This window comes from Engystomops pustulosus, chromosome 1 (assembly GCF_040894005.1).
Source record: "Engystomops pustulosus chromosome 1, aEngPut4.maternal, whole genome shotgun sequence".
Classification (NCBI taxonomy): Eukaryota; Metazoa; Chordata; class Amphibia; order Anura; family Leptodactylidae; genus Engystomops; species Engystomops pustulosus.
The window spans coordinates 290802941-290819666 of NC_092411.1; the positions used below are offsets into that span (position 1 = coordinate 290802941).

Here is a 16726-nt window from a genome sequence, read left to right on the forward strand (position 1 = left end):
AAACATCCAGCAGTTGTAGCAGTAGATGCAGTAGAAGAAGCCTGCATATGTTTTGTTATCTTCATACATTTCTTATTTGTAGCTTTGGCATGTATCTGTTAATTTTTGCACGCTGAATTGAATCTGAATTTTTTCCCCTTTAGTCCTCCACACATTGTTAGCTTTTTACAATTTTTTAAAATTAGTGTTAGTATTCATGTTAGGGTTGGGATTAAACCTTTCCCTAATCCTAACCCTCTCTGTGACCGTAACTCTTACCCCAACACTAATAAAAAAAAATTCTAAAAAATTGATGAAACAAGTATCTAGAGGTGGTTATACCAATTTCCAAAACAATTGGAGTAACATTGGTTTGGACCTATTTGATTCGGAAACCAAAATGAATCTTTTTAAAAAGCTTCAGTAAATCAAAGCTTGAATAATTCAATAATCTATAATTCCAACAAATGTCACACATCATGGGACACATCATCACAGTCATCTATATAACATAGAATTACTGCAAGTTTACTTAGCTGATTTAAGATGTTGAGGTTTTTACTATAGGAGGTTTTATCTGCTTGGCTTTTCTACACACATAGCATATAATAGATATAATGGACACAATCTACACTTCTGTACAATCTGGGTAATTTGTTCCCTTCTTTAGTTATTACTTTTCAAATACTGGAGACATAAAGTATCTGTTTCAAGACTGTCAAAACAAAGAATAGGTGCAGGCTACCCACAACCTCTGTCCCTGCCTACTTACCAGGCCCTGTGCTAAACCACAGGTGGCAACTGGTCGATGTTCTGTAATCTAAGTATACGCTCAGAACAATTGACGATGAAGACAAAATACAGTTGCAGCACTGGTTAACATGACTCAAAGTGAGTTATCTCATTTAGTTATCACAGAAAATGGGCATTTCTTTTATTCAGTAACACTACAGACTGAGTTATCACTTTGGTTAGTGGGTTAAGTCAATTATGTTATCAAGTGTTACATCTATAAGACAAACAGACACAAACCTAGACAGGATAATTGATGAAAAACAAAAAACCAAGATAACAACAATATACTGAATCATTAGAAAAAGATTAGTCAAGAATGTATCAAGGGTCAGAATACACAGAAAATGAACTATGGTTTAGGTATTCATGGAGTGCCTGGAAATTACCCTGGATGCTGATTGGACCAGCTGTCCATTACTCAAACCACACCAACTACACCACTCAGCTCCAGGATGAGCAAGGGCATGGTATTTTTATTACCCACACCTAAATCAAGTCTAACACATATAGTGTATAATATTTGCAGATAATGCAAGAAACCACAAATATACTCTATATTACATTGACTATTATGAAATTTATTGACAAAAGTATTATTTTTGTACTTTTTCAACTAATATGGAGATAGATATCCTTCTTCAGTTTTATAATTCAGATATCTTTAATACAGTATTTCTTAGCTGTTATTTCTAAAACTTGGCAACATCTGTATTGTTTCTTTTTTTAAGGTATTTGTTTCACATCAAACCAATAGCAGTGGAGAAAGCACCAAAATGCTGATGATAGGTTGAAGGAATTAAAATTACATTAGTAACTTCATTAAAATGTTTAAGACTTTGTGTATCTATTCTTCTGTCATTCTCTGTCGGTGGATTACAGCTGAGGATGCGCTGACTACTCGCCTGCCTTTCAATTTTACACTACATCTACATACTACATACTACATCTTTTAGTTCTCACCAGTATTTGGTAACAATCCTTTTCTATTTAATAATGTCCTTTAATTATATAGCGTACACAGATTACGCAGTGCTACACTAAGCTTGCCAAATCGGTCCCTGTCCCCAAAGGGGCTCACAATCTGATCGATTTGTATTCTCTTCTATTTTTCTCTGTGTTTGCAATTTGGAGCAAGAAGGGAACATCCACCAGTTGTCATCTAAAACCTAGAGTAGGTCAGGCAATCATGCAGGCATAGCTGGGAAGGGGACTTAGGCTCAGGTCCCCACTGTCCTTTTCTGTTTCACCAGTTTGTTGCAAAAACTGGCATATGTGATTGTGTATTTCTTTGTAACATATACATTTTATTAACTCCATGATGTAATGTCCAGCCTGTTACATGTTTGAATTTGAAATAATCATGTAGGATATATAGATGTGATATACATTATCTACGATTAGCTTTTCTCCAGTATGATATTTCTTGAGTTCAGTTCTGGCTTCAAAATTAGTATGTGCAATTTAGGGAAAAATATACAACCAACAACCCCAGCACATGAGGTCAGGATGGCGAATATCTCCACAGCCACCATGTATTTCCCTCTGGTGCTCAGATAAGCCGGGATCATGGCGATCCAGACACTGCAGACCAGCAGCATGCTGAAGGTGATGTACTTGGCCTCATTAAAACTGTCCGGTAATGTCCTCACCATGAAAGCCAGAACAAAGCTCACAGCCGCCAGGAGCCCCATATAACCCAACATGGAGTAGAAGCAGATATCTGACCCCTCATTACACTGAATGATGATCTTCCCAGGATACGTGTGATGGTTATACTCTACATAAGGAGGAGACACCAACAGCCAAATAACACAAATGAAAACCTGTATAGAGGAACACACCAAGACGACATAGCTTGATGCTTTCAGTGAGACCCATTTCTTCCAGGAACTTCCCGGTTTGGTGGCTTTGAATGCGGTGTAGACTGTGATAGTTTTGGCCAGAATAGAAGATATAACAATGATAAAGAAGATCCCAAATGATACTTGTCTTAGTAAGCAGGTTATGTCCACTGGACGACCAAGGAAGAAGAAGACACAGAGGAAGCTCAGCAAGATGGAGACCAGGAGGATGAAGCTCACAGTCCGGTTATTGGCTCTAACTATTGGAGTGTCCCAGTAAGAAATGAAAGTTCTTAAGATGAACAATGTTACAGCAGAAAAAAATAAGGCAAGGACTAAAAAAATATATACTAAAGTATCGTTTTCATAGGATAGAAATTCAAATAATTTGGGAAGACAAATTGTCTTTTTCACATCAGGCCACGTATCCACAGGACATTTTTGGCAAGTTTCACTATCTAAAATGCAAAAAATAAATAAATATTCAAAGTATACATATTATAGTAAATAAGGTTGATCCAGAAGAAGGCAAATAACCCTTCTGATTGCTGATGCCAATTGGCCTAAAGCAGGGAAAAATTCCTTCCTGACCCATAATACGGTGGTCAGAATAACTCCCTGGATCAACAGAAACTACTTATAAAAAGTTTTATTCCCATATGATATAATATTATTGCCTCTCTTGTTCAAATAATCAGCCTTTACAACACCTTGTGGCAGAGAGCAACACAGTCTCACTGCTCTTACAGTAAAACATTCCTATCTGTGGCAATGGTAGAACCACCTCTCCTCTAGGTGTAGAGGATGCCTTCTGTCTATAGTGATGGTAGAACCTCCTCTCCTATAGGCGTACATGATATCCGCTGTCTTAGGGGATGGTAGAACCCTCTCTGCTCTCGGTGTAGAGGATGCCCCCTGTCTATGGTGATGGTAGAACCGCCTCTCCTCTAGGTGTAGAGGATGTCCCCTGTCTATGGTTATGGTAGAACCTCCTCTCCTCTAGGTGTAGAGGATGCCTCCTGTCTTTGGTGATGATAGAACCTCCTCTCATCTAGGTGTAGAGGAGGCCCCCTGTCTATAGTGATGGTAGAACCGCCTCTCCTCTAGGTGTAGAGGATGTCCCCTGTCTATGGTTATGGTAGAACCTCCTCTCCTCTAGGTGTAGAGGATGCCCCCTGTCTATGGTGATGGTAGAACCTCCTCTCCTCTAGGTGTAGAGGATGCCCCCTGTCTATGGTGATGGTAGAACCACCTCTCCTCTAGGTGTAGAGAATGTCCCCTGTCTATGGTGATGGTAGAACCGTCTCTCCTCTAGGTGTAGAGGATACCCCCTGTCTATGATCATGATAGAACCGTCTCTCCTCTAGATGTAGAGGATGCCCCCTGTCTATGCTCATGGTAGAACCACTTCTTCTCTAGGTGTAAAGGATATCCCATGTCTATTGCGATGGTAGAACCACCTCTCCTCTAGGTGTAGAGGATGCCCCTGTCTATTGTGATGGTAGAACCGCCTCTCTTCTAGGTGTAGAGAATGCCCCCTGTCTATAGTGATGTTAGAACCACCTCTCTTCTAGGTGTAGAGGATGCCCCCTGTCTATTGTGATGGTAGAACCGCCTCTCTTCTAGGTGTAGAGAATGCCCCCTGTCTATAGTGATGGTAGAACCACCTCTCCTCTAGGTGTATAGAATGCCCCCTTTCTATGGTGATGGTAGAACCTCCTCTCCTCTAGGTGTAGAGGATGTCCCCTGTCTATGGTGATGGTAGAACCTCCTCTCCTCTAGGTGTAGAGGATCCCCCCTGTCTATGATCATGGTAGAACCTCCTCTCCGCTAGGTGTAGAGGATACCCCCTGTCTATGATCATGGTAGAACAACCTCTTCTCTAGGTGTAGAGGATGCCCCCTGTCTATGCTCATGGTAGAACCACCTCTTCTCTAGTTGTAAAGGATATCCCATGTCTATTGTGATGGTAGAACCGCCTCTCTTCTAGGTGTAGAGGATGACCCCTGTCTATTGTAATGGTAGACCCTCCTCTCCTCTAGGTGTAGAGGATGCCCCCTGTCTATGGTGATGATAGAACCTCCTCTCCTCTAGGAGTAGAGGATGCCCCCTGTCTATAGTGATGGTAGAATCACCTCTCCTCTAGGTGTAGAGAATGCCCCCTGCCTATGGTGATGATAGAATCACCTCTCCTCTAGGTGTAGAGGATGGCCCCTGTCTATAGTGATGGTAGAACCGCATCTCTTTTAGGTGTAGAGAATGCCCCCTGTGTATAGTGATGGTAGAACCGCCTCTCTTCTAGGTGTAGAGAATGCCCACTGTCTATGGTGATGATAGAACCACCTCTCCTCTAGGTGTAGAGGATGCCCCCTGTCTATTGTGATGGTAGAACCGCCTCTCTTCTAGGTGTAGAGAATGCCCCCTGTCTAAAGTGATGGTAGAACCACCTCTCCTCTAGGTGTATAGAATACCCCCTATCTATGGTGATGGTAGAACCTCCTCTCCTCTAGGTGTAGATGATACCCCCTGTCTATGATCATGGTAGAACCGTCTCTCCTCTAGGTGTAGAGGATGCCCCCTGTCTATGCTCATGGTAGAACCACCTCTTCTCTAGGTGTAAAAGATATCCCATGTCTATTGTGATGGTAGAACCTCCTCTCCTCTAGGTGTAGAGGATGCCCCCTGTCTATGGTGATGATAGAACCACCTCTCCTCTAGGTGTATAGGCTGCCCCCTGTCTATGGTGATGGTAGAACCGCCTCTCTTCTAGGTGTAGAGAATGCCCCCTGTCTATAGTGATGGTAGAACCACCTCTCCTCTAGGTGTATAGAATGCCCCCTGTCTATGGTGATGGTAGAACCTCCTCTCCTCTAGGTGTAGAGGATGTCCCCTGTCTATGGTGATGGTAGAACCTCCTCTCCTCTAGGTGTAGATGATACCCCCTGTCTATGATCATGGTAGAACCGTCTCTCCTCTAGGTGTAGAGGATGCCCCCTGTCTATGCTCATGGTAGAACTACCTCTTCTCTAGGTGTAAAATATATCCCATGTCTATTGTGATGATAGAACCTCCTCTCCTCTAGGTGTAGAGGATGCCCCCTGTCTATGGTGATGATAGAACCTCCTCTCCTCTAGGTGTAGAGAATGTCCCCTGTCTATGGTGATGATAGAACCACCTCTCCTCTAGGTGTAGAGGATGGCCCCTGTCTATAGTGATGGTAGAACCGCATCTCTTCTAGGTGTAGAGAATGCCCCCTGTCTATAGTGATGGTAGAACCGCCTCTCTTCTAGGTGTAGAGGATGCCCCCTGTCTATGGTGATGGTAGAAGCTCCTCTCCTCTAGGTGCAGAGGATGCCCCCTGTCTATAGTGATGGTAGAGCTGCCTCTCCTCTAGGTGTAGAGGATGCCCCCTGTCTGTAGTGATGGTAGAACCTCCTCTCCTCTAGGTGTAGAGGATGCCCCCTGTCTATGGTGATGGTAGAACCTCCTCTCCTCTCGGTGTAGAGGATGCCCCCTATCTATGGTGATGGTAGAACCGCCTCTCCTCTAGATGTAGAGGATGCCCACTGTCTATGGTGATGATAGAACCACCTCTCCTCTAGGTGTAGAGGATGCACCCTGTCTATTGTGATGGTAGAACCGCCTCTCTTCTAGGTGTAGAGAATGCCCCCTGTCTAAAGTGATGGTAGAACCACCTCTCCTCTAGGTGTATAGAATACCCCCTATCTATGGTGATGGTAGAACCTCCTCTCCTCTAGGTGTAGAGGATGTCCCCTGTCTATGGTGATGGTAGAACCTCCTCTCCTCTAGGTGTAGATCAGGGGTCAGGAACCTTTTTGGCTGAGAGAGCCATGAACGCCACATATTTTAAAATGTTATTCCATAAGAGCCGTACAATATGCACATGCCCCAAGTAGATAGCTGGTCCCAGTGTCACAGGTGCCCCTGCGATCTACGTCTTGATCCTGTACCTCAACCTTGGCTGCCACCGTGGAGAAGTGGTGCCTCTGGAATGACCTGGGGGTACCACGCTGCAGCAAGACCATCCTGCTTTGCGGCGGGCTCTGGCGAAGACCGGGTGCCACTTAGATTCCGGTCCTAGGTGTCTGCTTACATCATCATCATTCGTGGTGGTCCAGAGGGTACACTACTCCAAATCTTGACACCCACCACATGCCTCCCAGTAGATAGGTACTCCCTGCACATGCCCCCAGTAGATGGGTAGCTATAGCATATGCCTCCCAGTAGATGGGTAGACACAGCACATGCCTCCCAGTAGATGGGTAGCCACAGCACATGCCCGCCAGTAGATGGGTAGCCACAGCACATGCCCGCCAGTAGATGGGTAGCCACAGCACATGCCCGCCAGTAGACCTGGGTCGTACAAAGGACATAGGCAGAGGTAACATCGCTGCCTGTGTCCAGTGATCAGTCTAAAGATCTGTCTGAGAGCCAGATGCAGCCAACAAAAGAGCCATATCTGGCTCCCGAGCCGTAGGTTCCCTACCCCTGGTGTAGATGATACCCCCTGTCTATGATCATGGTAGAACCGTCTCTCCTCTAGGTGTAGAGGATGCCCCCTGTCTATGCTCATGGTAGAACCACCTCTTCTCTAGGTGTAAAAGATATCCCATGTCTATTGTGATGGTAGAACCTCCTCTCCTCTAGGTGTAGAGGATGCCCCCTGTCTATGGTGATGATAGAACCTCCTCTCCTCTAGGTGTAGAGGATGCCCCCTATCTATAGTGATGGTAGAAACACCTCTCCTCTAGGTGTAGAGAATGCCCCCTGTCTATAGTGATGATAGAACCACCTCTCCTCTAGGTGTAGAGGATGCCCCCTGTCTATTGTGATGGTAGAACCACCTCTCCTCTAGGTGTAGAGGATGTCCCCTGTCTATGGTGATGATAGAACCACCTCTCCTCTAGGTGTATAGGCTGCCCCCTGTCTATGGTGATGGTAGAACCGCCTCTCTTCTAGGTGTAGAGGATGCCTCCTGTCTATAGTAATGGTAGATCCTCCTCTCCTCTAGGTTTACAGCATTCCCCCTGTCTATGGTGATTGTAGAACTGCCTCTCTTCTAGGTGTAGAGAATGCCCCCTGTCTATGGTGATGATAGAACCACCTCTCCTCTAGGTGTAGAGGATGCCCCCTGTCTATTGTGATGGTAGAACCACCTCTCCTCTAGGTGTAGAGGATGTCCCCTGTCTATGGTGATGATAGAACCACCTCTCCTCTAGGTGTATAGGCTGCCCCCTGTCTATGGTGATGGTAGAACCGCCTCTCTTCTAGGTGTAGAGAATGCCCCCTGTCTATAGTGATGGTAGAACCACCTCTCCTCTAGGTGTATAGAATGCCCCCTGTCTATGGTGATGGTAGAACCTCCTCTCCTCTAGGTGTAGAGGATGTCCCCTGTCTATGGTGATGGTAGAACCTCCTCTCCTCTAGGTGTAGATGATACCCCCTGTCTATGATCATGGTAGAACCGTCTCTCCTCTAGGTGTAGAGGATGCCCCCTGTCTATGCTCATGGTAGAACTACCTCTTCTCTAGGTGTAAAATATATCCCATGACTATTGTGATGGTAGAACCTCCTCTCCTCTAGGTGTAGAGGATGCCCCCTGTCTATGGTGATGATAGAACCTCCTCTCCTCTAGGTGTAGAGGATGCCCCCTATCTATAGTGATGGTATAATCACCTCTCCTCTAGGTGTAGAGAATGCCCCCTGTCTATGGTGATGATAGAACCACCTCTCCTCTAGGTGTAGAGGATGCCCCCTGTCTATTGTGATGGTAGAACCACCTCTCCTCTAGGTGCAGAGGATGTCCCCTGTCTATGGTGATGATAGAACCACCTCTCCTCTAGGTGTATAGGCTGCCCCCTGTCTATGGTGATGGTAGAACCGCCTCTCTTCTAGGTGTAGAGGATGCCTCCTGTCTATAGTAATGGTAGATCCTCCTCTCCTCTAGGTGTACAGCATTCCCCCTTTCTATGGTGATTGTAGAACCGCCTCTCTTCTAGGTGTAGAGAATGCCCCCTGTCTATGGTGATGATAGAACCACCTCTCCTCTAGGTGTAGAGGATGTCCCCTGTCTATGGTGATGATAGAACCACCTCTCCTCTAGGTGTATAGGCTGCCCCCTGTCTATGGTGATGGTAGAACCGCCTCTCCTCTAGGTGTAGAGGATGCTCCCTGTCTATAGTAATGGTAGATCCTCCTCTCCTCTAGGTGTAGAGGATGCCTCCTGTCTATAGTAATGGTAGATCCTCCTCTCCTCTAGGTGTACAGCATTCCCCCTGTCTATGGTGATTGTAGAACCGCCTCTCTTCTAGGTGTAGAGAATGCCCCCTGTCTATGGTGATGATAGAACCACCTCTCCTCTAGGTGTAGAGGATGCCCCCTGTCTATTGTGATGGTAGAACCACCTCTCCTCTAGGTGTAGCGGATGTCCCCTATCTATGGTGATGATAGAACCACCTCTCCTCTAGGTGTATAGGCTGCCCCCTGTCTATAGTAATGGTAGATCCTCCTCTCCTCTAGGTGTACAGCATTCCCCCTGTCTATGGTGATTGTAGAACCGCCTCTCTTCTAGGTGTAGAGAATGCCCCCTGTCTATGGTGATGATAGAACCACCTCTCCTCTAGGTGTAGAGGATGCCCCCTGTCTATTGTGATGGTAGAACCACCTCTCCTCTAGGTGTAGAGGATGTCCCCTGTCTATGGTGATGATAGAACCACCTCTCCTCTAGGTGTATAGGCTGCCCCCTGTCTATGGTGATGGTAGAACCGCCTCTCTTCTAGGTGTAGAGGATGCCCCCTGTCTATGGTGATGGTAGAATCGCCTCTCTTCTAGGTGTAGAGGATGCCTCCTGTCTATAGTAATGGTAGATCCTCCTCTCCTCTAGGTGTACAGCATTCCCCCTGTCTATGGTGATGGTAGAACCGCCTCTCTTCTAGGTGTAGAGGATGCCCCCTGTCTATGGTGATGGTAGAACCTCCTCTCCTCTAGGTGTACAGCATTCCCCCTGTCTATGGTGATGGTAGAACCACCTCTCTTCTAGGTGTAGAGGATGCCCCCTGTCTATGGTGATGGTAGAACCACCTCTCCTCTAGGTGTAGAGGATGCACCCTGTCTATGGGGATGGTAGCCTCACACGCTAAATATCAGTAAATGACTGACAGTTACAATACATTGCTGTATGTAATGTATGGTATGGAACAGGTCTCCTGCTGCAGATTCTGAAGACTATATAGATAGTCCTAATGGGGAAATGGCCTGCTAATTAGGACAATCTATATCGTCCCATGTCCTTAACCAGTAAATGAAGTTTGACAAAAGGTAAGGAATCCTGTAATATAACTGTTGTTATTGTATTGGAACAATTTAATATTACATATTTCATCAGGAAGAAATCAGGAGTTTTAGCTTCATCAACCCACTCAAAAAATATAATACACTAAGTTCTTTTACATTTTTGGATATATTGGGGGTCATTTACTAAGGGCCCGATTCGCGTTTTCCCGACATGTTACCCGAATATTTCCAATTTGCGCCAATTGTACCTGAATTGCCCCGGGATTTTGGCGCACGCGATCGGATTGTGGCGCATCGGCGCCGGCATGCGCGCGACGGAAATCGGGGAGCGTGGCCGAACGAAAAACCGACGGATTCGGAAAAACCGCCGCATTTAAAAACTGAAAAAGTGTCGCTTGGGAGGCGCTTACCTTCACCTGGTCCAGCTCGGTGCATTCCGGTGCGTTCTGATGATTTTCAGCGCAGCAGCGCCACCTGGTGGACGGCGGAGGAACTACCTTCATAAATCCCTGCCGGACCCGAATCCTGTGCAGAGAACGCGCCGCTGGATCGCGAATGGGCCGGGTAAGTAAATCTGCCCCATTATAGGTTTATAAAATTACTTGGTTTCCGACTATTATGGAACTTTTTACCTTACAAAATCTGGAATGTCTTACACATATAAATATATCTATAAATTTATTGTAAGCCGATGGCAGGTACAATACTTGAGGGTATGTACATCTTATCCAGTTTGCTCAGATGGATTAGACAATTGAAATCTAGAGGGTGTTTTTCTCAGTGAACAACTATGTGTGCTAAACATTATTTATTTATTTACTGGATTCGTTTTCTTAGGGATGGCAAGTAGGCTTGTAGTGGGACTGGCCATCCCCATCCCCTCCAGTCCACACCTTGTAGACACTCCTGGGGAAGGGAAACTCTGGTGTCTTTTTTGGAGTGAATAATAACATTTGGACTGTTACACTTGGTGTCTCCATCATTGCCAACCACCTAGCACTCCCATATCTTGGCTATATAAATTGTATAAATATATAATCAGTACAGACCAAAATTTTGGACACACCTTCTCATCAAAACTATGAATTAACTCATGTTTAATTATATACTTAACAAAAAAGTGTGAAAAAACTGAAAATAAGTATTATATTCTAGGTTCAATTTATATTATAGCCACCATTTGCTTTGATTACAGCTTTACACATTTTTGGAATTTTCTTGATGAGCTTCAAGAGGTAGTCACCAGAAAAGGTTTTCACATCACAGGTGCCCTGTTAGGTTTGATTTCTTGTCGTAGAAATGGGGTTGGGACCATCAGTTGTGTTCAGACCATCAGCTGTGTGCAGAGGTCAGGTGGATACACAGCTGATAGACACCAGGTCAATGCCACACAGAGTTCTAGCAGCAGACACATCTCTACAACAACTGTTAAGAGGAGACTGTGTACAGCAGCCTTCATGGTAAAATTAGCTAGGAAACCACTGCTAAGGACAGGCAACAAGCAGAAGAGACTTGTTTGGGCTAAAGAACACAAGGCATGGACATTAGACCAGTGGAAATCTGTGCTGTGGTCTGATAAGTCCAAATTTGAGATCTTTGGTTCCAACCACCGTGTCTTTGTGCGACGCAGAAAAGATGAACAAATGGACTCTACAGGCCTGGATCTCACCGTGAAGAATGGAGGAGGAGTGATGGTGTGGGGGCCTTTGCTTGTGACACTGTTGGGATTTATTCAAAATAGAAGGTATATGGTTACAGCATGGTTACCCCAGCATCTTGCAACCGCAGCTATTCCTTCCGGTTTGCATTTCGTTGGACCATTATTTATTTTTAAACAGGACCATGACCCCAAACACACCTCCAGGCTGTTTGAGGGGTATTTGTCCAAGAAGAAGAGTGATGCATGCTACGTCATATTACCTGGCCTCCACAGTCACCAGACCTGAACCCATTCCCGATGGTTTGGGGTGAGCTGGACCGCAGAGGGAAGGCAAAAGGGCCAACAAATGCTAAGTATCTCTGGGAACTCCTTCAAGACTGTTGGAAGACCATTTCAGGTGACTACCAAATGCTGAGTGTGCAAAGCAGTAATCAAAGCAAAAAGTGGCTATTTTCAGTTGTTTCATACTTTTTTTTATCAAGTATATAATTCCACGTGTGTTTATTCATAGTTTTGATGCCTTCAGTGTGAATCATTTTTTTTAATCATGAAAATACAGAAAAGTCTTTTAATGAGAAGGTGTGTCCAAACTTTTGGTCTGTATTATATATAGGGTGTAAAAAAAAGGTCAGGGCAGAGTATCCTGATAAATACACCTGGATCAAAAAGCTAAAAATATGTGTCAAATTTCTTTAAAAAAATGTAAATGACAACCCCCTTTTTTATTGCAATTTTGGAATCCCCAGGGAAAAAAAACACTTTGATTTGACCTACTATAGGTCTTTTTCAATTTTGGTGACAGATGGCACTTTAATCCAAAAAAATCCAAATGTGTGCAAAAATGTTGAAAAAAGGGATATCTTCATAAATACACTTAAGATCCAAAATCTGAATCTCTTAATGTAAAGCATTTGATATTTGAAAACGGGCAACAAGAAAAATTCCCATCTTCAGAAGGGAAGAGACTTAAGCTAAACATCTCTCCAATGTGTGAGAGACGGGACTCACATTACACCAGCCGTCAAAGAGAAAAGAAAACTTATATGTCCAAGTCGCTGTTCCTGGGTTATTCTGAATGCAGTTTCTACATAAAAAATTTGACTCCCCCTCCAACCTCAGCCTGGGGGTGAAAATACAGGGTCAACTTTAGTATTGTTGGAAAAATTTTTAAGAAATATTAGTCACATATTTTTTGTGCTTCTTTTACCCATTTTTATATTCTGTGATTACCGCACCAACAGTCAATGAAAATTACTTGAATCGGAGATTGAATCTATGTAATTTTTCCTGGGGAATCCGAATCTGCAATGAAAAATGTGGGTTTCCATTTAAGATTTTAAAGTTGCACAACACTTCACCCCAAGGGGGTGTGGGTAGGGGGGCTAGTTTGGTATCATTGGATAGATGTTTGAAAAATATTTGACACGTGTACTTTTAGTTTTTAGCCCATGCAGCTCTTCTATCTCATTAGTGTGTTTTAAAAGTTGACTTTAGCAGGAAGGAGGCCATGAATAACAAGTCTAAAATGATTACAACAGTCACAGTGCCTAGATCTAGTAAGTGCCCCTGGTTTACCATGCTTAACTTTGATGGTAGATAAAGTAGTTTAATTGCACTTCACATTTCACATCAATAAATTACTGTATATACTCGAGTATAAGCCGACCCGAGTATAAGCCGAGACCCCTAATTTTACCACCAAAAACTGGGAAAACCTATTGACTCGAGTATAAGCCGAGGGTGGGAAATGGATTGGTCACAGACCCCCCCCCCCCCAGTATATAGCCAGCCAGCCCCCTATAGTATACAGCCTGCCCCCAGTAGTATACAGCCATCCCAGCCTGCCCCCAGTAGTATACAGCCATCCCAGCCTGCCCCCAGTTGTATACAGCACTGCCCAGCTTGCCCCCAGTAGTATACAGCACTGCCCAGCTTGCCCCCAGTAGTATACAGCACTGCCCAGCTTGCCCCCAGTAGTATACAGCACTGCCCAGCTTGCCCCCAGTAGTATACAGCACTGCCCAGCTTGCCCCCAGTAGTATACAGCACTGCCCAGCTTGCCCCCAGTAGTATACAGCACTGCCCAGCTTGCCCCCAGTAGTATACAGAACTGCCCAGCTTGCCCCCAGTTGTATACAGCACAGCCCAGCTTGCCCCCAGTTGTATACAGCACAGCCCAGCTTACCCCCAGTAGTATACAGCACTGCCCAGCTTGCCCCCAGTAGTATACAGCACTGCCCAGCTTGCCCCCAGTACTATGCAGCACTGCCCAGCTTGCCCCCAGTTGTATACAGCACAGCCCAGCTTGCCCCCAGTTGTATACAGCACAGCCCAGCTTGCCCCCAGTAGTATACAGCCCAGCCCAGCATAAAAAAAAAAAAAAAAACTTATATACTCACCCTCCGGTGGCCCCGATCTGCAGCGCTGCTCCCCCGATGTCCGCGCGGGTCCTCTTCTGGCTCCTGGGCCCGTCCTCCTGGGTGCCCGGGAGACAGCAATGGCGGCGCCCAGCGCGATGTACGGAGAGCAGAGGAGGTGCCGGGAAGCCAGAAGAGGACATCGGGGGAGCAGCGCTGCAGAAGAGGACATCGGGGGAGCCAGAAGAGGACATCGGGGGAGCAGCGCTGCAGATCAGAGCCACCGGAGGGTGAGTATATAAGTTTATTATTTTTTAAGTATTTTTTAACTCGTTGTGACTCGTGTATAAGCCGATTGGACGTTTTTCAGCACATTTTTTGTGCTGAAAAACTTGGCTTATACACGAGTATATACGGTATATTTATGTAAACTCTTCTTACCTGTAACATTGGACACTTCACCATCAGAACATTGGACACAGTTATAGCAGCAGACATGATGTCCTCTATTAGGAGCCTTCCTGGATCCTGGAGGACATGGATCATTACACCGAGACCGTGGAATCTTTTGTAACCATAAAATGTATTAATGACAGTTTTAATTAATTTTTGTTACAGTGTTATATATGTATATATTGGAAGGAAGTGGCTGTAGAGGTCAGGGATATTTTTTTTTATAAATTTTAATAACAATACAATGACAAATACAATAGACTAAACAACAAAAACAACCAACAACAAACATATAATTTATTCATTTACAGACATAAAAATGTCTTGCCCCAAATTTCTTACATTAATTCCAATTATTGTTATATCCTTTGTTTCCAAAATACAGCAGATATCCTGGTTCTTATTTACCTATTACTAATGCAGGTCATTATATCTTCCAGGCATTTCCACTTTTACTTTTAAGTGTTTTATGTAAATTACTTCATTATTAGAGAATACCTGTTCATATGTGTGGAAGGTCAGTAATCTTTTTATGATATCTTTTAACAAGGGGGAGTTGTGATTATTCCAATTTGATGTTATCTCATCTCTAGCGAGTTATCCAACTTAGTTTCTTCGGGATTAGTCCTTGATCCATATTTAATAATGCCAGCTCTGGGCTAGGGTTAATTTCACTGCCAACAATCCTAGATATGATATCAAAAATGTATTCCCAGAAGATTTTTAGAGATGGAGATGTCCAACAGACATGATAAACATTGGCAACTAGGCCACATCCTCTCCAACATAGACTACTATATGAATAGTTTATTTTAGCTAATCTAGAGGGCACAAGATAGCAGCCTAGTTGAAGCTTCCTTAGTGTCTCTATATGGTTAATACAAATAGTTCATTTATGAGATGAAAGTGTTGCTTTGTTCCAGTCCTGGATGCTAAAACTTTTAAAAACTAAAACTATAGGGGATATTATATTGGGTTTGTAGAGTTGAGAATTTCAAAATCCTGCCCCTTTCAGATAATTATTTTCGATAATTCCAGTTTTATTTGTTGTCCAAGGTTCTTTAATAGAATCTAGTATGGTTGCCATTTGGTAGTGAGTATAGGATGGAACACCTATTCCTCCCATAATTAGTGGCATACATAAAAGTTTCCTGGACACTCGCGGCCTATTTGTTTTCCAGATAAAATGAAAAGTTAAGTTCTGCAAGTATTTAATTATTTGTGTATTAAAACAAAGCAGCATACATCTTAGATAGAATAGTATTGTAAGATATTCATTTTTGTCACTGGTGCCCCTGCGATTCACGTATAGGATCGCCGGCGCACCCACGCCCCTCTCTGCGGCGGCGCCCGGTCCCTAGCTCACTCACCTCTCCATGTTCCTGCTCCCGTCCCATGTGCCTCACGCTCCCTAGGGTGGGTGACCCCAGACCTGACCCTGACGTTGCTCCTTCGCTGCCAGCCTTGACCTGCTGCTCCATCCCCGACTTCACATCATTGCCACATGCCTGGACTATCTGCCTGTTACTTACCACGGGACTGCCTAATGTTCCTGTACCTTGACCTTGGCTGCCACCACGGGCAAGTCGCACCTGTGGAACGACCTGGTGGCATCACGCCGCAGCAAGGACATCCTGCTTTGCGGCGGGCTCTGGTGAAGACCGGGTGCCATTTAGATTCCGGTCCCAGGTGTTGGCTTCTGTCAATGTCCATGGTGGTCCAAGATGTTCACAGACCCCGAGCCCTGACAGTAAGATCCGGCCATGGACCCCGTCAAGATGCCACTTCCGAAACTGGCTTATCTTACCACCGTTGTGGTCCAGCAGTCCCAGCAGATTGCTTCACAAGGAGAACAGCTAGGAGAAGTCACCACCATCCTTCAACAGATGCTTGCCACTCACCAGCAGCGTCAAGTATGCCCGACAAGTATGATGGAGACCCCAGGCTGTGCAAGGGCTTTATTACTCAGTGCTCCTTGCACATAGAACTCATGGCATATCAGTTTGATCCAAGGTGGCATTCATCGTCAGCCTCCTGTCCAGGAAGGCCTTGGCCTGGGCTACCCCTCTTTGGGACAGAGGCGATCCCATCACGGCTACTTATACAGCTTTCCTGGCAGAAATCCGGGCTGCATTTGAAGAACCTGCACAAGCCTCCTCAGCTGAAACTGTGCTGCTGAACCTGAGCGAAGGGGACTCATCTGTTAGAGAGTATGCAGTTCAGTTCTGCACCCTGGCCTCTGAACTCTCCTTGAATGATGCGGCTTTGTCAGAGATCTTAAAGAAAGCACTCTTGCCTCTAGTTAAGGACGCATCAGCCATTGCCGT

General features: G+C 44.9%; 1 protein-coding gene across 1 annotated transcript; it reads right to left on the minus strand.

The window, feature by feature from the left end:
- Positions 1-2171: 2171 nt before the first annotated feature.
- Positions 2172-15777, minus strand: LOC140128811 (vomeronasal type-2 receptor 26-like). Its single transcript, XM_072150550.1, has 2 exons — positions 15770-15777; positions 2172-2907 (listed from the first exon to the last, which is right to left on the minus strand). Exons 1-2 carry the CDS (start codon positions 15775-15777, stop codon positions 2172-2174), a joined length of 744 nt encoding a protein of 247 aa, XP_072006651.1.
- Positions 15778-16726: the final 949 nt, after the last annotated feature.